The 19,706-nt window shown below is 40.7% G+C and overlaps 1 protein-coding gene and 1 non-coding gene across 2 annotated transcripts in view; both read left to right on the top strand.

Moving 5' to 3' along the window:
- The window catches only part of ERICH3 (glutamate rich 3), a 113,952-nt gene extending 107,130 nt beyond the window's left edge, over window positions 1-6,822 (top strand). Inside the window, exons 14-15 of the mRNA XM_027114089.1 lie at window positions 1,547-3,809; window positions 4,430-6,822. Of these exons, the coding sequence (XP_026969890.1) occupies window positions 1,547-3,774 (2,228 nt within the window). The 3' untranslated portion in view covers window positions 3,775-3,809; window positions 4,430-6,822. The remainder of the gene's footprint in view (window positions 1-1,546; window positions 3,810-4,429) is intronic.
- Window positions 6,823-15,503: 8,681 nt separating this feature from the next.
- Window positions 15,504-15,641, top strand: LOC113624638 (small nucleolar RNA SNORA70). The gene has a single exon (XR_003434424.1). It is a non-coding gene; the product is annotated as a small nucleolar RNA SNORA70 (small nucleolar RNA).
- The last annotated feature ends 4,065 nt before the right edge of the window (window positions 15,642-19,706 follow it).

Here is a 19,706-nt window from a genome sequence, read left to right as displayed (position 1 = left end):
CTTCCTGGACTGGGGCACGAACCCATGTCCTCTGCATCAGCAGGTGGACTCTCAACCACTGTACCACCAGGGAAGCCCCCAAATGCATTTTTAAGGGAAATGTAATATGTGCTATTATTGTCTTACTTCAAAATGTTTTATTTTAATAGCTGGCAAGAGGCCAAGGGAAAGCAAAAAGGACAGCCAGGTGTGGCGTCAGGAGAGGAACTGGAGTTATAAGACATTCCCAGATGGGGTATCAGAATAGGGATGAAGTGAGTAAGATTAGGGCTTTAGGTTTCTGGGAGATTGTTGGTGATGGGGTGGGGGTGAGATGGCTAGAAAAAAGGGCAAGCAAGAGAAAAAAATGTGAGGAAGACACACTTGCCTACTTTATAAATTTATATAATTTGGAGGTTGACACCCTGGTTTTATAACTTATTTTATAGCACCTAGTCCAGTGTGTTTTACAAATGAAAAAAAATTAGATTGATAGAAAACATTGAGGTGACCATTTTAGAAGCTATCTCCCTAAGTATTATTCTGCAATTGGAAAATTTAAATGCTTTGGGTATTTGGCCTGAAATGCCTTTATTTATTTTGCATGGATCATTGCAACAGAAATACATGTATTTGCTAAATAATAAGAAATCTATTTGAAGCCTTCTAAGAAACATATTGAACTTGTATTTATTGAAGTATGAAAGCTAGAACACCCAGATTTGCAGGAAATTATGGATGAGAACTTATGAAATACTTCAAGTAGGTTATTTATATTGAAAATTGTCCCAGACTAAAAAGTCCTGTCTTGCTCTGTGATCCTGTTTTGCCAAAGGCAAATCAATTTCTGAATGTAGATGGGAGGTATTCTGACCTATAATACAAATTTGTGTATTTAGTAAAAAGTCTTACCTTGAACTACAAAGTTATTTGATGACTATATCTAGATATAGTAGCTTTAATGGGAGTAATGTGTGGGATAATGAATGATCAGCTCACATTGTATTATGATTCTGTTGCTAAATGCCCATATGAGTACAAGAAACATAAGCTAACAGGCATATTATGGTGCTATAGGGAACAATGATTCTTAAGATTAACGTGCTGTAGGGAACAATGATTCTTAAGATTAAGTCCTCACTATTTTCCTTGTTGCATAATTTTTTCTGCAAGTCATAATATTTCAAATGAAAGTGGGATGTGTGTGTGTGTGTGTGTGTGTGTGTGTGTGTGTGTGTGTGTGACAGAGAGAGAGAAAGAGAGAGATTTTATTATTTAAAGACATGGACTTTTTGTTTGTTTTCAACATTTCTGATGTTCAATTTTCCTTTAATACCAATGTGCCCATTAAATTTGATACCATTTCTTTTCATCACGAAAAGCCATTGTTAAATCATGGTACATGTTATAGTCAATGGCATCCTAGAACCAAGAAAATGTTGTATAGATAATATAAGTAGCCCCTTGATATTATATATAAATATCTCTTATATATCTAAGACTTTTTGTAATATCTCCTCCCTGCACTTTGATTAAAGTAACCTTGATTTCTAACCTTATTTTATAGCACTGAATAGGAATTTAGCGGTGGAGGAAAGGGCAGCACTCAGCTCAAACAAGGAATCCAAGCAAGTTGCATCAGAAGAGCATACACTGGAGAAGAAAGAAGCAGTGGAGGAAGATGGAGGTCCCCAACACAGGGATGCTGACACAGAAGAAAAAGGGGATGCAGCACCGTGGGGAAAAGCAGGGGTTAATGAGGTTCCTTTGGGGCAGTGGAAGCCAACAGTAGAGCAGCCGGCATTAGTAGGACAGTTTACAGAGGAAAGAACGATCCCTCAGGGCGTAGTAAGTGGGGCAGAGGCAGAAGCAGAAGGGGATAGAAGGCAACAAAAGGAGGGGTTAGACCCCAGAGGACAAGAAGCAGCAAGAGATTCTGGAGGTCTGAATGAAGGGGAGGCTTCTGAGGAGCAGGCCTTGAAGCAAACGGTGCTGGAGACGGAGATGGCAGCTTCTGACGGGGAGCAGGGTGAGGAGAAGGTGGTGCTTACAAGCCAGGCAGCAGCCCTGAGAGAGGCAGCGAGGCCGGAGCAGGGAGAGTCTGAGGGAGCGGCTGTGAGCGAGGCCGGGTCTGCAAAGCCAGGTGTGGAGGACAGTGAGGGGGAAGCATCCACAGACCTAGAGGACGTGGGACCCGGAGAAGCTACACCCAAGAAAGTAGAGGAGGCCATCCTGTGGGGAGAGGCACCAGCCAAGGAGAGGGGGGCAGTTCTGGGAAGGGAAACGCCCTTGAGCTCCTGGACTTCTGTGAAGGCCCAGGCAACTCGGACGGGGGTTTTGGAGGACAGCCTTGAAGAACTTCGTAAGGGCCCTGTGGAAAGGGAGGAGGTTGAGATAGAGTCAGAATCTAAGAAGGAAGATGAGAGGAAAGAAATGTCACCTGAGGAGTCAGGTGCAGCGTGCGAGAGAAGGAAAGCTGAGAGGCCAAAGACACCTCTGGGGGAAACCAACTCTGAGAGGGAAGCGGTGGCAAGGACAAAGGCGCCTCAGGATGAAGACACTTTAGAGGAAGAGCAAAAGTTGAAAGAGGAAGAGGGGGAACCCATGAAGGAAGTAAGACCCAAGGAAGAGACACAAGCCCCCCAAAATGACATGGGGCATGGGGCTGAGGATGAAGCAGCCGTGCGGGCATCTGAACTGACTGAAGACGCAGGGCCGCAAGGAGAGGATTCACTGACCATGTCTGAAGCATCCCCTGGATTTGAAAAGTCCCTGGAAAACATAACGGTTTGGGGGAAAGAAGGAGGAGAAAGACCAAGAGAAGCTGGAGACACAGGGCGCAGAGGCAGAGCAGGTCTGCGCCTCGGGGAGAACGTGGGCCCCGCAGAGCAGGACGAGGGCGCGAGCCCTGCAGGAGGGGGGATGTCAGGAGCCCCTGAAAGCGAGCTCTCAGGGCAGGCACAGACACCCGGGGCTGCCGGCGAGGCCCGGGAGTGTGCAGCCAAACATCAAGACAGCCTGATGGGCTGGGAGGGGAGGGATAAAGAAGGGCCTTTACAGGGGCCACAGGGAGCGGCTGTCCCAGCCAGGACACAAGAAGATGTTCCCGAGGGAGAATCCACCATGGCAGGAAAGTTGAGTGAAGAAGCGATGGGTGAGGACCCAGAGGAGGTGGCTTTTGAAGAGCCCACTCTGGGGGTCGGGCTGATGAAGAACGGGGACACCGAGGGGGACAGGGGCTCACGGGGCGTGGTTGTAGCTGGGGAAGGTCGCCACCAAGGAGAAGGAGGAACAGGACCAGCCGCAGAGCGAGAGGCGTTGGCAGGTTCGAAGACAGCTGGGGGGCAAACAGAAGCGCATGAAGCCTTCTTCTCAGATGCGGCTGGGGAGGAAAGCTGGCACAGAGTGGATGAGACACTCGGAGAAACGGCAGCTGCACACAAGGTGGCTGTAGAGGAAACAGTGCTGAGCAGGGAGGAGGCGACAGTGACTTGGGAGACGGAGGCTGAGGTCGAGGCTCCAGGGCAACCTTCTGACCTGGAAGAGAGGGCCCCACCGCCAGGGCCGGCTCGGGAGGGAGGGGAAGCTAAACCCACACAGGAGGCGGAGTCCGTGTGGAGTCCGGGGCAGCTGAAGAATTCAGACTGGGATTTTCCCAAGAGAGAGGGTCAGAGCCCAGGAGAGAGAGTGCACGGGACGCAGGAACACTCCCTGGAAAGCCCGATTGCACTGGGGCCCAAGAGAAGCGAGAGCATGCAGTGCACAGAGGAAGTGAAGACCCAGATGTTCCGCTGAACCCCAGGAAGGCCTAAGAGACTTTGCGGCTGATGGTGAGTTTAAGCCTGCCCTGTCTGCAGGATTAAATAGATTCCCCCCTTTGGGTTGGCTCATCCCTTTCTCAGTGTCTGCACACACACACCCTTCAACTCTGGGCTGCTGAGCCCCAAGACCATCAGGACAGGGGGCTGGGTGAGACGGACAGGGACCAGTTTCTGTTCCATTCGCAGCTCTAAGTCACAGCCCCCGTCTCGGCAAGCACAGCTCTAGGAAGCAGTGAGATCCTCCTTGCCTCCATTACAGGGCCCCAGAGATGGGTGCAGAGGAGAGAGGGTGTCACAAGGACAGGTCACAGGAGGAAAGGCTTAAACTCTGTTCCAGAATTAATTTCCCTTTGTGATTGTCCACCTTTAAATGGGCTCTGTGTCTCCATTCTGCACTTTTGTGCAGTTTAATAAATATATATAGCATATATCTGCAACATATATTAAAATATTTAAAATGTGTTAAAATATATGTATATATGTAAAATATTGAAGACTAAAGACGAAAATTATTTCCAACATTTCCTCGTGTTCCTGCTATTTCCCTGATGCCCTTGTATCCTTAGTGCCTGGTTTCTACTATCCTGAGTGATTATATTCATAGTCCTATCCTTTTTATTATTTTTCAGGATATTTTCAAGATGTCTTCTGGAAGACTTAGAGTGGAGGAGAAGGATCACCTGAGCATCTCACCAGGAATTTAGATTTTTTTTAACATCTTTATTGGCATATAATTACTTTACAATGGTGTGTTAGTTTCTGCTTTATAACAAAGTGAATCAGCTAATGAGGACTTTAGATTTTCTCTTTTTTTTTTTTTTTTTAAATCCCTGTGCTTGTCTGAGCAGTTCCCAGTCTGCCAATGCTGGTCTGTAGCACCTCAAGTACCTTGAGAAGAGCTGCTCAGATGCTCCCTAGGGTGCTGGTTCCTAATGGAGGAGGCTGATACCTAAGTCTACATAGTTAACATGTCTATATTCAAATCAAATTGACAGTTTTCAAATGTTTGACTTTTACCAAAGATTACCTGAAAGTCCCGGTCCTGGTGTCTGGGGTTTGTTTAAATTCCTTTTAATTTATAATCACACATTAGTCCCAGTTTCACACATGAGCATTTTATTTACAATCTGTGGCTTTGCCTGTGAAAATGAGCTCTAAACGTCCTTCCCGGTATACTCAGTGCTAAAGATTGCTCCAGACCTGTAAGTCCTTCCAGAAAAGGATTCCATGGCATATCTATTCACTTACACTTAGAAATAATCATGCTTTCTATTTATGCCAGATGAGTAATTTTAAGTGTAAATCTTGTTTCAAATTGCCCTTTGTTTTTGCGTGTTTCTGTAGTGTTGCTTTAGAGGTAGACAGGTAAATGCTTGTGGCATTTCACTCCTGGGGGCCTTATTTATAGGGCCACTCAATTTAAATCAATGTAGTAAGTAATTTAGCTACGTAAAATGAGTAACAACCACTATAGCAGGTAAACATTGCACATCAGTCCATACAGCAACATTCTAGACTCTAGACTCCGGTTGGTGTCACTCAACTTGGATTAAATTAGCATGCTGCTCACCTTCCCAAGTTCTGTTATTTCAAACCTGTGAACTAACCCTGCAGTGCATTGCAAATCCATGGTCACAACTTCTTCCTAAATTACCCCTGCCCCCATATCACTAGGAATAGTTGTGTATCAGTGTGCCCCTTGGGGATTTTGATTTCCTTGTGATATCTTTCTTTGTTCATATGCCAGTGCCCCAAAGGGCACATATGTTTGGCCATCTTTTCATTATGTGAGGAGGTGAAAGAAAACATCCTAAAGCAGAGATTCTCCAGTTATGCTACACATTAGACTTTCATGGGGCACTTTCATGAATGATTCAATCCCTGGCCCTACCCCAGAGGTTCAGATCGAATTAGTTTTAGATGGGTGTAGGCATCAGTTTTTTGTTTTTTAATTCTTCAGTTGGTTTTACTATGTAGGCAAAATTGAGTACTGCTGCCCTAATCATTATACAATCCATACTGGTTGCCCTGTGTCCCTAAGGACCAGGCATATTATCTTTATTTTTTTTTTATCTTTATAGATGTGTTTCATTTTAATAAAGGAGTCATTCAGTGATCAAAGGTATAATGGACCAGTGGTTCTCACAATGTGGTCCCTTGATCAGGATATCAGCATCACCCAGAACTGTTCCAAACACAAATTCCTGCCTTCATCTCATACCCATTAAATTGGAAACTCAGTGGGTGGGGCCCAGCAATTGGTGTTCTAACAAGCCCTCTGGGTAATTCTCATGTACCCTCTAGTCTGAAAACTGCTGTCACAGACTATTGATTGTTTTGAGGATTGGTCTCAGTTGGAAAATGGATTGCAGAAGCATTGTGTACTTTGTCTCTCTGTCTCTCTTTTACCATCTGTCTCTCTTCTCTCTTTTTCTTTTTTCTCTAAGCAATGGTACTCACTTATAAAAGTGATGACCTCAACTTTAAACTCATTTTTATTGGGCATGTAATGATATATATGTGAAGTCCTTCAGCCCCATCCCCTACTGGGGACGAGCACCACTCATGGCACATCACAGATCTCCATTGTCTTACATTTTATGAGTGGATTTCATCTACATTATATCCAATTTCATTTATTACTGAGCTGTATTACTGTGGTGTTCTACAGTATTTTTTCGCTGATCTCAACCTCATTGCTACAGAGCACTTTGAATACACAGCACCTTATGGGAAAGATTGTAAACTTCTTAATTCCATTGAAGAATGAGTTTTGTACAATGTGCTAAATGGAAATTGCATTGGATTATTTTTGTATTTAACACATTCCATCAAAACTTTCTGTAAAATTATACTACAGTCTGCATGTGGGTTTGACTGTGAAATTCAGTGTTGTGATATTTCGATGAAGTGAATTCTTTCTCTGCAAATACTATATTGATAAAATTATTTTATGTTTGAACTGATTATTTATCTTAGTTTCATTATTAAAAGCATAAATAAACCATATGTTTACAGAGAAGACATGAATGGTACCTTTATAAATAAGACCAGACTTTTAAAATCTTCTTTGTTCTTTTCCTTACAAAATTTAAACTCCATAGAGTAGAGCAGAGAGAATTATTTTCATTGGGCTGTAATTTTTGAATATATGTGTTTATACTGACTGTGTTCATATATGTCTTTTACATATACAGAATAATATCAGAGAGGAAAATTGTTATCATTATTTCATAGATAAGTAAATAGAAGCTCAGTTAAGTGACTTGTCTAAAATCATGGTCAATCTCATGTGTTCTCACTCCAAACTCCGACTTTTTTAATCACATACACTTCCTTCTAGGAAGAGGAATATTAAATAGGTACTAAGATGCTAAATGTGAATCTCTACATATTTTTGTTTACTTGTAGAAGTAAAAATCAAATCTCATGCATATGTCTTTTATCAATAAGAAAAGGGTTATAGTTCCAGTCATTATTGATCAAAGAATATGATAGATTATTTAAATAATTCAAGAGAGAAATAGACAACCAAAGTAAAGATAGACAGAATGAGGTTATTTGAATTTCTTGAGTTAAGCCTTTTCTATGGCTTTGTAAAGTCTTGTGTTGTAAATTTAAATTATAGTTGAGTAGTTTAAAACTTCTAAGATCAATAATTTTGCCACAGTGATTGCCATTGGAGATCATTATTTGAGAAAAGAAAAGAAGGCTGTAAAAAGATTCATCTAGCATGTGAAGTATTCCAACAGCTTCAAGGACTGTGGCCCTTGAGAGACCACTTCTGACCTTGGGTAATATTTTCTTCTAGTCTCCTATACCACCTGTGTCATTTGAAAGATATTCCCAGTTATCGTGGCCAGCAGCAAGAGGTACAAAGAACAGGGAATAAATACAGCTGGGATTGTTTAAAAGTTGCTCTCAAATTCACTCATTTTTCCCTCTTTATTATGTTTTCTCCTTCCCTCTAATATCATGCCCTGTGACAGGAAAACCATGCTCTTTAAAATAACAGAAAACATAAACTCTACAATAAAATGCTGGATGTTTGAGAATGCACATTCCCTTTGAAATTCCTATCAGAAGTCTCAGACTGTTTAATAATCTTTGCAAACTTATAATATTTTGGAGTGATGCAAACCCCGTTTTTTACTAGGGAAAATGAGGTACACAGAGATACCTGAAACAGATAAGCTGATACCAAAGAATATATAAGAACTAGCTCTCTGTCTCTTTTGTCAAATGTTTTCTGGTCCTATTAAATATCTGCTTATGATTAAAGGGCATAGAAAGGGCAAAATTATAGGAGAAATCTCACACTTGTTCAGGAGCTTGGTACGAATGTGACACAGAGACCCTCAAGCTGGTGTGGGTGTACCTCTGAGGGGAGATGAAGCTTTTCAAGGGATCCACTGCTAAGGCTACTTTGTAGACGTCAACCTCCATAAAATGGACCTGTCTGAGAGCTAGCCTGCAGTCAAGACTAATCTCCCTTTTGCCAATCTCCCATTCTCTCTTCATAATAGAGACCAACTCTTCATCCATTTACCAATTTTACTATGTTGTCTCTGGGATGACACAAATGACAAAGGAACAATTTGAAATATGGTGCAGATATTGAGAAAGGGAATGACCTTAATGGCTGGTTAATAAATCCTTCTGCAAGTCAAGGGGTTTTCAATTCTTTGTTTTCAAGAACATTAAATTAGGACCTAATTGACTTGTCAGCTGATAAGCCACTGAAATCATTTTTGGTATTTCATCAGTCCGTGATTTTTGCAGTACACACAGTCAAAACTACTCAATCCTGACATTTCAGGGCAAAAGCAGCTGTAGACAATACTTAAGCAAATGGGTGTGTAAACTTTATTTACAAAGAAAGGTGGACTGCCAAATTTTGCCCGAGGACTGTAATTTGTTAACCTGTGCTTTTGAAAAGCAATCAGCTTCTATAACCAAGGAGACTAATCCTCACCGTTTCATATGCCACAGACATTTCAGTTTTCAAAAATGTGCCTTAGTCACAAAAGTTTGGAAACAACTGGCACAAAGGAACTAATTGCCCTTTCACTCCTCGGTGGAGTAAGAATGATTTATTACAACCTTCCTCTCTTTTTAAGACTATTATTAAAAAGCTTCACTTTAGGCAGGTTTTCAATCTCTCCTTCCACACCGTCACCATCTTCTCCAGTCCATCTGTTAGAATGCAAGTGTGAGATGTTGTGAGGAAGGGAAAAGGAACTGTAGAGTTGTGACAATTACATTTCCTGTAACACAGGCTGACTTGTTGTGCAATAGAATGTCAGCTCCATGAGAGAAGAGACATGGTCTGCTCTGGTCCATGTTCAATTCCCTGTGTCAAGAACAGTGGCTGGACATGGCACGCACTCAATAAATATCTGGTAAAAGGATGACAACTAAAATGCAGAGGTAATTCTGTTACATGTTCTAGAAGTTTTTAAGCCTAAATTTAATGGATGTTGATAGGATGCAGGGAGTATCTGAATCTGTGGACTGAAGAGAAATTGGTCATTATTTTCATGAAACATTAGAGGTAATAGGGACCCTGGAGATCAAAAGTTCCACGAGCACCTCTGTAGGTATCAGATTGAGAAAACAGAGACCCAGCGGGTCTGAGGAATAGGCTACACACTGGTGAGGGACAAAACAGGATTGCAACTCCTATCTCTAGTCTAGAGTTTCTTTCACTTCACAATGCTGCTCCTCGTTAGTGAGATTTTCTTGTTAGAGGTACAGAATCCAAATTTCTAATCAAATGCACTCTCTAAAACTTGGTGTTTTTTCGGTTTTGTTTTTTAGAACAGCTAATTTTGTTCTTGCTTTGCAAATGCTGAAATACAAGTTTTCAAATGCGGCTTAAGTGAAATATTTTGGTCGTCTGAATTACAGATGTCCCGAGGTTTGTCATTGCCTGTTTGTAGTCCCCACTGAGAATGCAAAAGTTTATGGTTAGAGACAGCAGAAGCACCACATACTAGTTATTTTATGCATACACGGGTGCACGCATGTGCACACACACACCTGCCATCGATTAATTTAAAGAAAAGGAAATCTTTGAAAATGAATGGAAACTCTCCCCACTGAACTAATCATAATGTTAGTGGCTCCCTACTAATCACAGAACTCTCCAGGAGAATTCAACAAATTACAAACCTATCTAAGCATAAACAAATCGGCTTAACAAACTCAAATCTGAATCACTGGTTCTCAAATTTGGCTGGACCTTAGAATTCCCCGGAGGAGATTTCTTTTAATCTCCAGGGGTGAGGTTTGGGCAACAGGACTTAAAAAAATCTCCCCAGGTGATTACTGTTTTGGAGCCAAGGCTTTTCTCCACAGATCTCAATTCTGAATAACTACTGAGATGAAAAGGTAGATGTTAATGTGATTTCAGAAGCCTAATTTAAATCGGTATAATACAGTTTAACACATTATGCTTTTACTATTTTATTCATTTTATTCTTTTACTCTTTTATTTCTTTACTCATTAAGCCTCACAATGCTATGAGGAAGGTACTATTAGCCCTATTTTATAGGTGATGAAACTGGACACAAAAAGAAGTAACATATTCAAGTTGTAAAGCTAGGAAGCGTCACAGAAGGGGGTTAACCCAGAAAAAAAATGGCTCCATCTGTAGCAGGAGTTCTCAAAGTTTAGCTTTGAATTAGAATCACCTGGAGGGCCTTTTAAATTCAAATTTGCTGGGTCCCACTCCTAGAATTTCCAATTAGTTAGGGCTGTAAGGCACCGAGAATCTGCATTTCTAACAAATCCCCACATGATGCTGATGTTGTTGAGCCAGGGACCAGACCTTGAGAAGCTAGAGTTCAAACTGTGTTTTAAAAAGGCCACCAGGTGACACTGATGCACGCTGAGCTGTGAGAACCAGCGTTCTGAAGTGTTCTCAGCCTGGGCTGCACATTAGAACTCACTGGGAGGTTTTGAAAAATCCTTACGTCCAGGCTGCACCCAGACCAGTAGAATCTCTGGGCGTAGGACTGGGTACCAGTCTCTCTTTTTTTTTTTTTTTACGGTACGCGGGCCTCTCACTGTTGTGGCCTCTCCCGTTGCGGAGCACAGGCTCCGGACGCGCAGGCTCAGTGGCCATGGCTCACGGACCCAGCCGCTCCGCGGCATGTGGGATCTTCCCGGACCGGGGCACGAACCTGTGTCCCCTGCATCGGCAGGCGGACTCTCAACCACTGCGCCACCAGGGAAGCCCTACCAGTCTCTTTTAAAGTTCCCCGTACAGCTGGGGTAGAGAACCACTGCTTTAGAGTCTACTCTCTTAGCCAGAACTTTGTATCCTGCCCTTCACACCACAAAGATGAGGGCTTCCAACACACAAGTACCACTACAATTGCAAGGGTAATGCTGGAATCATTTTCTGTTGCCCGAGAGGCTGTATTTGAGTCATACCCTATTAGACGACAATAAATATCCTTCTCTTCGCTGCTGAGGCCTCTTCTAGAGGTGATTGCTTCTTTTTTTTGTTTTGTTTTGTTTTGTTTTTTTGCGGTACGCGGGCCTCTCACTGTTGTGGCCTCTCCCGTTGTGGAGCACAGGCTCCGGACGCGCAGGCTAAGCAGCCATGGCTCACGGGCCCAGCTGCTCCACGGCATGTGGGATCTTCCCGGACCGGGGCACGAACCCGCGTCCCTGCATCGGCAGGCGGACGCTCAACCACTGCGCCACCAGGGAAGCCCGGGATTGCTTCTTAATAGCAATTAGATTCTGTTGTTTTCAAATCTTAATCTCCATTTGCAAACTGTAGGATCTGTGAAGCTGAGTCTCAGTAGATTTATGGCTGATTAGCCTCTGGACAGCCATGGAGAGTTGAGTGTCCCTTCTCAGTAGAAGAACTTGTGCTCCTGGCAATTCCTAGCCCATGTGTCTCCTAAGGCTCAGTGCACTTTTCAATCCTTGAAAAGGATTGTACACCCTGAGCCACCCAAGTCAAGGGGTTGCCTCTCAGCTGCACATCTCTAACCAGTATGATAAATAGCTCCACACCTGTCCAGTCCACACCTGGCAAACAGGTGCCTCAGTTGATCCTAAGGGGTTGGGGAAGGGCTAAATCACAGATTATATTCACTTTGCCTCTCAACAGTTATGTCCAGGGAAAATCAGAGTATAATGAACAAGAACGATTTGAAGAGAACCAACAAAGAGAAAAATAAATTAGATAAGGATAGCCTGAGGGAAAGAGACAGAAAGGGACAGAGGTAGTCTCCATTCTACCTGTTGGTATATAATAGTGTTTTCCACTTATAGGTTACTATCACACATACCTTGCATTGTTCTCATGAAGTAGAATCTAGTGGCAAGCAGAAGAAGATAGGGCAGGTACAGTTGTCCCTCTGTAGCCCACTGTACCTGCCCTATCTTCTGTTCTGCATCTGCAGATTCAACCGATGGCAGATTGAAACTATTTTTTAAAAAATTCCAGAAAGTTTCAAAAATCAAAACTTGAATTTGCCATGTACTGGAAACTATTTACATAACATTTACATTTTATTTACAATTATTTACATATCATTTACATTGTATTAGGTATTATAAATAATCTAGAGATGATTTAAAGCATACAGGAGGATGTGCATAAATTATATTCAAACACTACACCATTTTATATAAGAGATTTCAGCATCCTTGGATTCTGGGATCCAAGGGGGGGGGGGGGGTCCTGGAACCAATGCCCCTTGGATACTAAGGGATGGCAGTATTTTTTTTAATTGAGCTAAAAATGATTTATAATATTATATAAGTTTTATGTGTATAATGTAAACAAAAAGAACAAACAGTGTTGCTCATCACCCCAATATACAAATGTTAAGTCACAATCCATTGCAGTCACCCACTGACAGAGCACCCTAAGGAGAATTCATCTAGATAGTTAAGATACATATCTAAGGAAGAATTTCATTGACCCTAGATTTTCGCATCTTCCCATACATAGAAAAGCACTAAAATTATTAACTTGAGATTAACTGTTGTTTATGATTAGCAGTGAAGTGTTACCAAGATGTATGCTTGACTATACATATTTCCCAGCCAAAAAATTCGTATATATCCTGGCTCCACCCCTACCTCTTCAGGTTAAACTGAGAACCGGTTTCCCAGGTTATAGTCCTTAGTAAGTTCCCCAAATAAAACTTAATAACTTTTATGTTGTGCATTTTTCTTTAAGCTGATACCATTATATTTCTGCTTCTGTATACCCTACAATGTGCTCACCACCAAAAGTTTATTTTCCATCCATCACCATGCAGTTGATCCCCTTTATCCATTCTCTGCCCCCCTCACCCTTTCCCCTCTGGTAATCACTACTCTGTGTCTATGTGTCTGTTTTTGTTTGGTTTGGTTTGTTCATTTATTTTGTGTTTGTTTATTAGTTTTTCTGCAGCCACTATTGAAAACAGTATGGAGATTCTCCAAAAATTAAGAATAGAACTACCATATGACCCACTTCTGGGTATTTACCCAAAGAATACAAAAACAGTAGTCTGAAAAGATGTATGCACCCACCATGTTCATTACATTATTTACAACAGCCAAAATATGGAAACAACCTAAGTGTCCATCAACAGATGAATAGATAAAGAAGATGTGGTATAATACATATACAGTGGAATACTACTCAGCCATAAAAAGATGAAATCTTACCATCTGCAGTAACATGGATGGACCTTGAGGAATGACTGTATTTTAATTCCTATTTTAGAGATGAGCAAAAAAGTTCTGAGACTTTTTCACCTTTTGTTCCTTAAAGTTGTATTCTGTGTAATTTCTTTAGAGCTATCTGCTAATTCTTTTCTATTTATCTGTCTAACTTCTATTTAATGCATTCACTGTACTTGTACTTTCAACAATTTTATTTTTCATTTCTTAAGAGTTGTATTTAATCTTTAATCCAAGTCTACCTGTTCATTTTTTTTTCACAAAAACTGTTCATCTCTCTGTTTTGCATTCCATGTCAAGTCCATCAGTAAGCCTTAGTCGTGTCTATATTCAAAGCATATTGAGAGACATACTGAAATACAACAATTCAATATTGATTTTGAAATATTCAAAATGAGTTAATATGTAATCCAAAGATAGCTAAAAAGTGGTATAAAATTGTTAAAACTTACTATTTATTGTAAGTCACTGGTATCCACAAAAACTTTTGATATTTTTGTGTAATAGGCATAAAATAAGAATGAAACGTAATTGACTACAGGGGAAAAAAGAGAAGTATAAAAACAACTTATACAGAAACTAAATTAAATCTCCAAAGAGTGCCAAAACCCTAAGGTATATGTACCTGTACCACCTCTATCAACATTTAAAGTGGAGAAAGGGTCTATAAAACTGCATGATAAAACTCTAGGATAATATTACAGTGGCAATAATCATCAATAGTATTAAGAGCAAATTTTCTTATAAGAGCAAAACAAATTTAAAAATATATGAATAGATGCACAGTGATATTATATTTTCATTTATTAGTCAGAACATCTCCCAACCCACCAGATGTCTACTACCAACACTAGACCTATTTCTTCATTTTACTACCAGGCACGTGATTGTATTATCTACTCCAACACCCTCTCCTTTAACTACAAAACTGCAAATCTATCTGTTCATTTTGATGGTCCCGTGCTGCTTGCTAACTTTTTCCTACTTTGTGTCATTTTATTTTTAGGATTTCTTTAAGTACTGTATGTGTAGCTACTTTCTATTCCGAAACAGGTTCTTCTAATATCTGATATCTTCGGTGTTTGGAACTGTAGCTTGTTATTTCTGTTGACTTTCATTCATGGTGGTTTGTTTCTCATTTGTCTGTGACTATTGTGTTAATTTTAGTTTGTGAATAATCCTTTCAGGGTCCAGTTTAATGTGCCAATCTTTAATAAATTTCCCCCTCATTGTTGGTGCAAGGCTTAGTCACCAATTTCAGTACTAATAGCCCATTGCCCTCAGGGCAACCTTGCTTTTCCCTTGTCTTTACCTGATCACTGATGGTTTTAGCTCACCTTTTTTTTTTTTAAAGTGTTTCCTTATTCACTGCAAATTCAGCAATAAAGTAAAAATTTTAATTTTATGCAGGTTCTACTTATATTGGGAAAGCCCTTCAAATTATTGAGTCCTCATGTTATGAAAGACAGACTTTTGACATAATCTTCAAAATATTTATATCATTTCATTGTAAAGTGAGAGAATATATTTTTTCAAATATTCACAGTTACAAATTCCCAATAAAGTTCGGGTTGACTATGAAATTACTAGCGCTTGAGACTAAATTTTTCCACAACTAAAGCTTCTTAAATGATGGTTTAACACAATTGTCTTAAAATGGTTGGGAAGAGATTTTTAAATTGCAACGCTCTTGTTATTGGCACTTAACATTGTAATGCTCTTTTTAGTGGCATTTAAAATTGTAATGCTCTTGTTAGTGATATTTCTTCCCTTATATCAACTTCAAGGAAGAGTTCACATATGGGTCAAGGAAACAATTAGGTTGTATGAAACTTTCTAGTAGAGAAGCAAAGGAGTATTCTACCTTCTGAATACCTCAGTTTTCATTTTTTTTTCACTCTTTTGTAATTTGTCCACTGTAGCTAGTAAAATAAGATGGGCTCAGGGACTCTTTCTACTCAGAGGTAAGTAATAGGCCCCTTTAAAAATGGGAGTAGACCTTGCAGCCAATTCAGCCTCCATGCTCTTTTCCCCATGGGGGCCTGGTGTGCAATGGTTGCAAACAGCAGCCTCCTAGGTAGGGTAGTGTATGAGCCTGTTGCCTGTATGTGTTGCCCTAAGGGACCTTGGCAGCAGCCCTTTCCAGTGGACATTCATGACTGGCAATGCTGTCCCCAGTCTAGGCTCCAGATAGGTATGCACAGTGCCTTTGGAAAGCCCCAGGGCACGGTAGCCAAATCATAATGTCCATCCGCACCAAGCTGCAGAACAAGGAGATGTGATTGAGGCCCTACCCTGGGCCAAGTTCCAGTTCTCTGGCCACCAGAAGATCCACATCTCCAAGAAGTGAGGATTTACTAAGTTTACTGCTGATGAATTTGAAAACATGGTGACAGAAAAGTGGCTCAGGCTGTGTAGTCAAATACATCCCTAATCATGGCCCTCTGGACAAATGGCGGGCCCTGCACTCCTGACACCCATGGCACTGTCCCCTCCTTACTCACATCCATCAATAAATCCTATTTTCCTGTCAAAAAATAAAATAAAAAATTTTCAAAAATAAAAAGGGGAGTAGACCAATGTCTATTTCCAGGTTTTGATATTGCACCGTAGTTATGCAAGATGTTCCGCTGGGGGAGACTGGGTGAAGAATACACAGGACCTCTCTGTACACTATTTTGGAAATTCCTGTGAATTGATCATTATCTAAAATAAAAAGTTAAAAAAAGGGCAGAGTGGAAACTAGGGTAAGGTCTAGAGACAAGAAGGTGTGAATGAGGATGTTGCTTCTGTCTCTGACCAGGCCTTAAAAGAATGGGAAAAAGGGGCTTTGTGTGACACACTCGTGGTTTATCCCAGTTCTCCAAAGGCATTGTGCAACAAAGCCCTAAGAAATGATAACAAACACTCATTTGCCTGCTGTACATTATGAAACCCCTGAGTGACCCAGCAGGGTGACAGGCAGCTGCACGAGGGCACAGAAAACTAGTCATCTTCTCCTTGGAGATGCAACTAATAGCTCCCTTTAAATGCATGGTGGGTTTTTTTTTTTTTTTTTGATAGTTATTAATGCCGGGTTTACAAAATAAATACCATAAACTAGCACCACAGGAAAACTGAACTCTATGGAATCTATAATATAAACAAGAGAAAACATGACTTTTAAGGCAGATCACTTAAAATTATAAGGGGATACAGGATCTGTTTTTTAACCAGGCTAAGAACTCTAGGAACATTTGTAAACACTCCTGTTTGCTGTGCAGTATGGTTTTGATTAATTGCAGCATATGCTTGTACTATGAATAATCATTTTTGATACAGTAGTAAGGCATCTGACAGAAAAATTGCAAATAAGGAGGTGTTTCTCTGTGATTCCTGAACTCTATTAATATTTTAAATCAGTTAACAGCTTAATGGATAGTGTGGGAGAAAGGAACAAACTAATTTAGCTTTAGCAAGCAACTTGAACAGTTTTCACTACTCACTGTTTTACATTTTGCAGGATTTCCATTTGTGTTAATAACTTATTACTTCTATTAAACATACATTTTCCCTTAAGCCTAATGTTTCTTCAGTGGAGACCAATTAACTAGGACAGTCTTTTCTTAGCTAGCCAATTATTTTAATTGCTAGAATTTTTTAAAATGTGCTTGCTTTGCATAGATTTGACCAGTTGAACTTGCCCCCAGAATGCATTGACTTTGTAATACAGGAAATGGAAGACTTTTGGTGAATATGTGGATGCCAAAAAACTTGAACATTTAGGGTTCCGCAGAACTGAGCGGTAGACTAACAACCCTATGCCTTTATTCCATTGTTTTTCATCCTCGTCTTTGCCTTTAATTTGGTGACTTTCCAATCCAGCCCTATTCTGTTCATTTTTTATTCAGCTTCCTTGTTGTCTATGTGAAGAACTATGGCTTGAAGGATGGGCAGGCAATTACTGTACTAAGGAGGAACTGTAACATGGTAGGTGGGGATCGACTCTAACAAAATCTGAGTTTTTCTTCCCTATTCTTTTGTGACTGCTACTGAAAAAAATTGCATGGAGCCCATATTTAAGGAGCATTGAAGAGTTAAAAGCAAAAGCAATGACAGATCATTTCATTCATTAGACTTCCAAGCAAGGGGTGAGGGATGATTAAATTGAAAGAACAAGAAGCACCATAGAGACAGAGTTTGTTTGGGGGGTTAGTACCCTCCTGGCAATGCCAGGAAACTGGTCATTTTCATGCAAATGAAAGAACTCCCTGAAGGGCATGTAAAAAGTCATTTCCAACTTGTAGAGACACTAAACACACAACTAGGGAGGAGAAAGATTAGCAGTAATAATGAGAATGCTAAATAGGAATATACTGATAAAGTAGAAAAATTAGTAAGCAGATTGGTAGAATGAGAGAAATAACAACTAAACAGGGAGAGGAAAAAATCAACTTATAGAAATTTAGAGTGAAGGTAGCAGATCCCTAGCAGCACAGAGCCAGTTTTGCTGGTGACAGTGTTACTTACAAAGGGCATAATCAAGCATCCCACACATAAAAGAGAAACTGTGACAGCGTGAAAACAGTGTTAAATTAATTAAACAAGGAAGCCATTAGACAGGTGTTTCTAACGCCTTACCAACCTACATAAGCAACCCAAACCTAAACCTGTAAATGCCTCAAGGTTAAAGAAATCAAAATCTAAGGACCACCAATCACAAAAAAACAACTAGGCTTTCCCAGATGAGGCAACCACTTAAGCTAGAGCCAATCAAATAACTGCTTTGCTTTGTTTCTGTTTCTTCTCCATAAAAGTCTTGCCCCAGGTTCCTGCAGGTAGATTGCTCCTAACTACTTCTGATTTGGCACTGCCCACTTTAAATTAAATTTTGCTCAAAAAAATTCTTAAATCTTTTTAAATGCCACAGTTTATCTTTTAACAAAGACAATAGGAGAGTCAAAGGGGCTGAAAGAAACAAGGCTAAAATGATCTCAGCCCAGCAGTCTACTGAATCCCTTCATTCCTTTGTTAATTCATTCTTACTCTCATTTAATTATCCAACTGCTCACTCCTTCATTCCACAAACCACTCCTCACTAAGGAGAAACTAGAAGTCAAAATTCATTTATTTACATACTGTCTATCCTAGCTTGGTCTCTCTAGCAAGCAGAGCCTGAGCAAAAACCTCACGTGCTACTATTTCTTTAGGGAAAGCAATCCCATGTAAGTGGGAATGAGGAGAGCAGGAGTGAGGAAGGGTAGGAGGGAGAGCCAATCCTACAGTGTGGTATTGAGCTGGACAGTGTTTGGAATCAAGGGCAACTGATTGTCAGTCTCACTAAACTCTCTTCTGAGACTCTAAGAATGACTGTGCCTTGGGACATTTGGGGTGTGATGGAGAAGGGCCCTGATCCCTGAAGGGCCCTTATTCCCTGGCCCTGATCCCTATCGGTCAAAGGTTTACTCCATAGGTCCCCAAGTGTTAACTGCTAGGTTGAGCTGCAAAGGCCTCCAGAACTTGTGACATCTCTCCTCAGGGCAACAGGGGTGCCCCAATGGCAGTGATCTTGGGGGGGTGGGCGGTACAAAGCAATAGGAACCAGGCTTGATATGAGGCAAGGTGTGGTCAAGTTGTGCCCACAGGAAGTTGGTTTGTGGTGATGGTAGATGACTCAGTGGCCAGTGGCATAGGTGAGACCAAGAAGATTTGAGGTAACACAGAAGAGGAGTCTAATACATGTTCCTTGGAGACATTAGTAATTAACCATTTATATTTAACTTTACTGCACTGCAAATTTGGTTCTAATTTTATTCATGTTATGCTTTTTACATTATTCTCATATTCTTTTTGTTGTATAACCTGGATTATAGGATGCTAATATATGGTTTATTTGTCTTACAAACACTTAAATTCTTTCAAACCATAATCCTTTCATTAGCATCTGGGAAGTTAAAAATTAGCCCTTCGTGCTTGGTTGATTGCTCTCCCAGTAATGTTATATTAAGCATGGCTGATTGCTATGGAACATTTATCATGTGCCTGGCACTGTGATATGTGATTTTCATGCATTATTTTACTTAATCCTCTCTATGAGGTAAGAATCATTGTCTCCACTTTATAGATGGGGAATCCGAGGGTCAGAAAGACTGAGTAACTTGCCCATGGAAGGTCACACACAGTGAGGACTTGAACCAGATTTTCACCCATGCTTGACTCGAAAG

The sequence above is a fragment of the Aethalodelphis obliquidens genome, unplaced genomic scaffold (genome assembly GCF_003676395.1).
Source record: "Aethalodelphis obliquidens isolate GAN/ISIS:26980383/991018 unplaced genomic scaffold, ASM367639v1 scaffold13, whole genome shotgun sequence".
NCBI classification, from domain to species: domain Eukaryota; kingdom Metazoa; phylum Chordata; class Mammalia; order Artiodactyla; family Delphinidae; genus Aethalodelphis; species Aethalodelphis obliquidens.
Note: the sequence above shows the minus strand (reverse complement) of the source record. Positions and strands in the feature narration are given on the sequence as shown.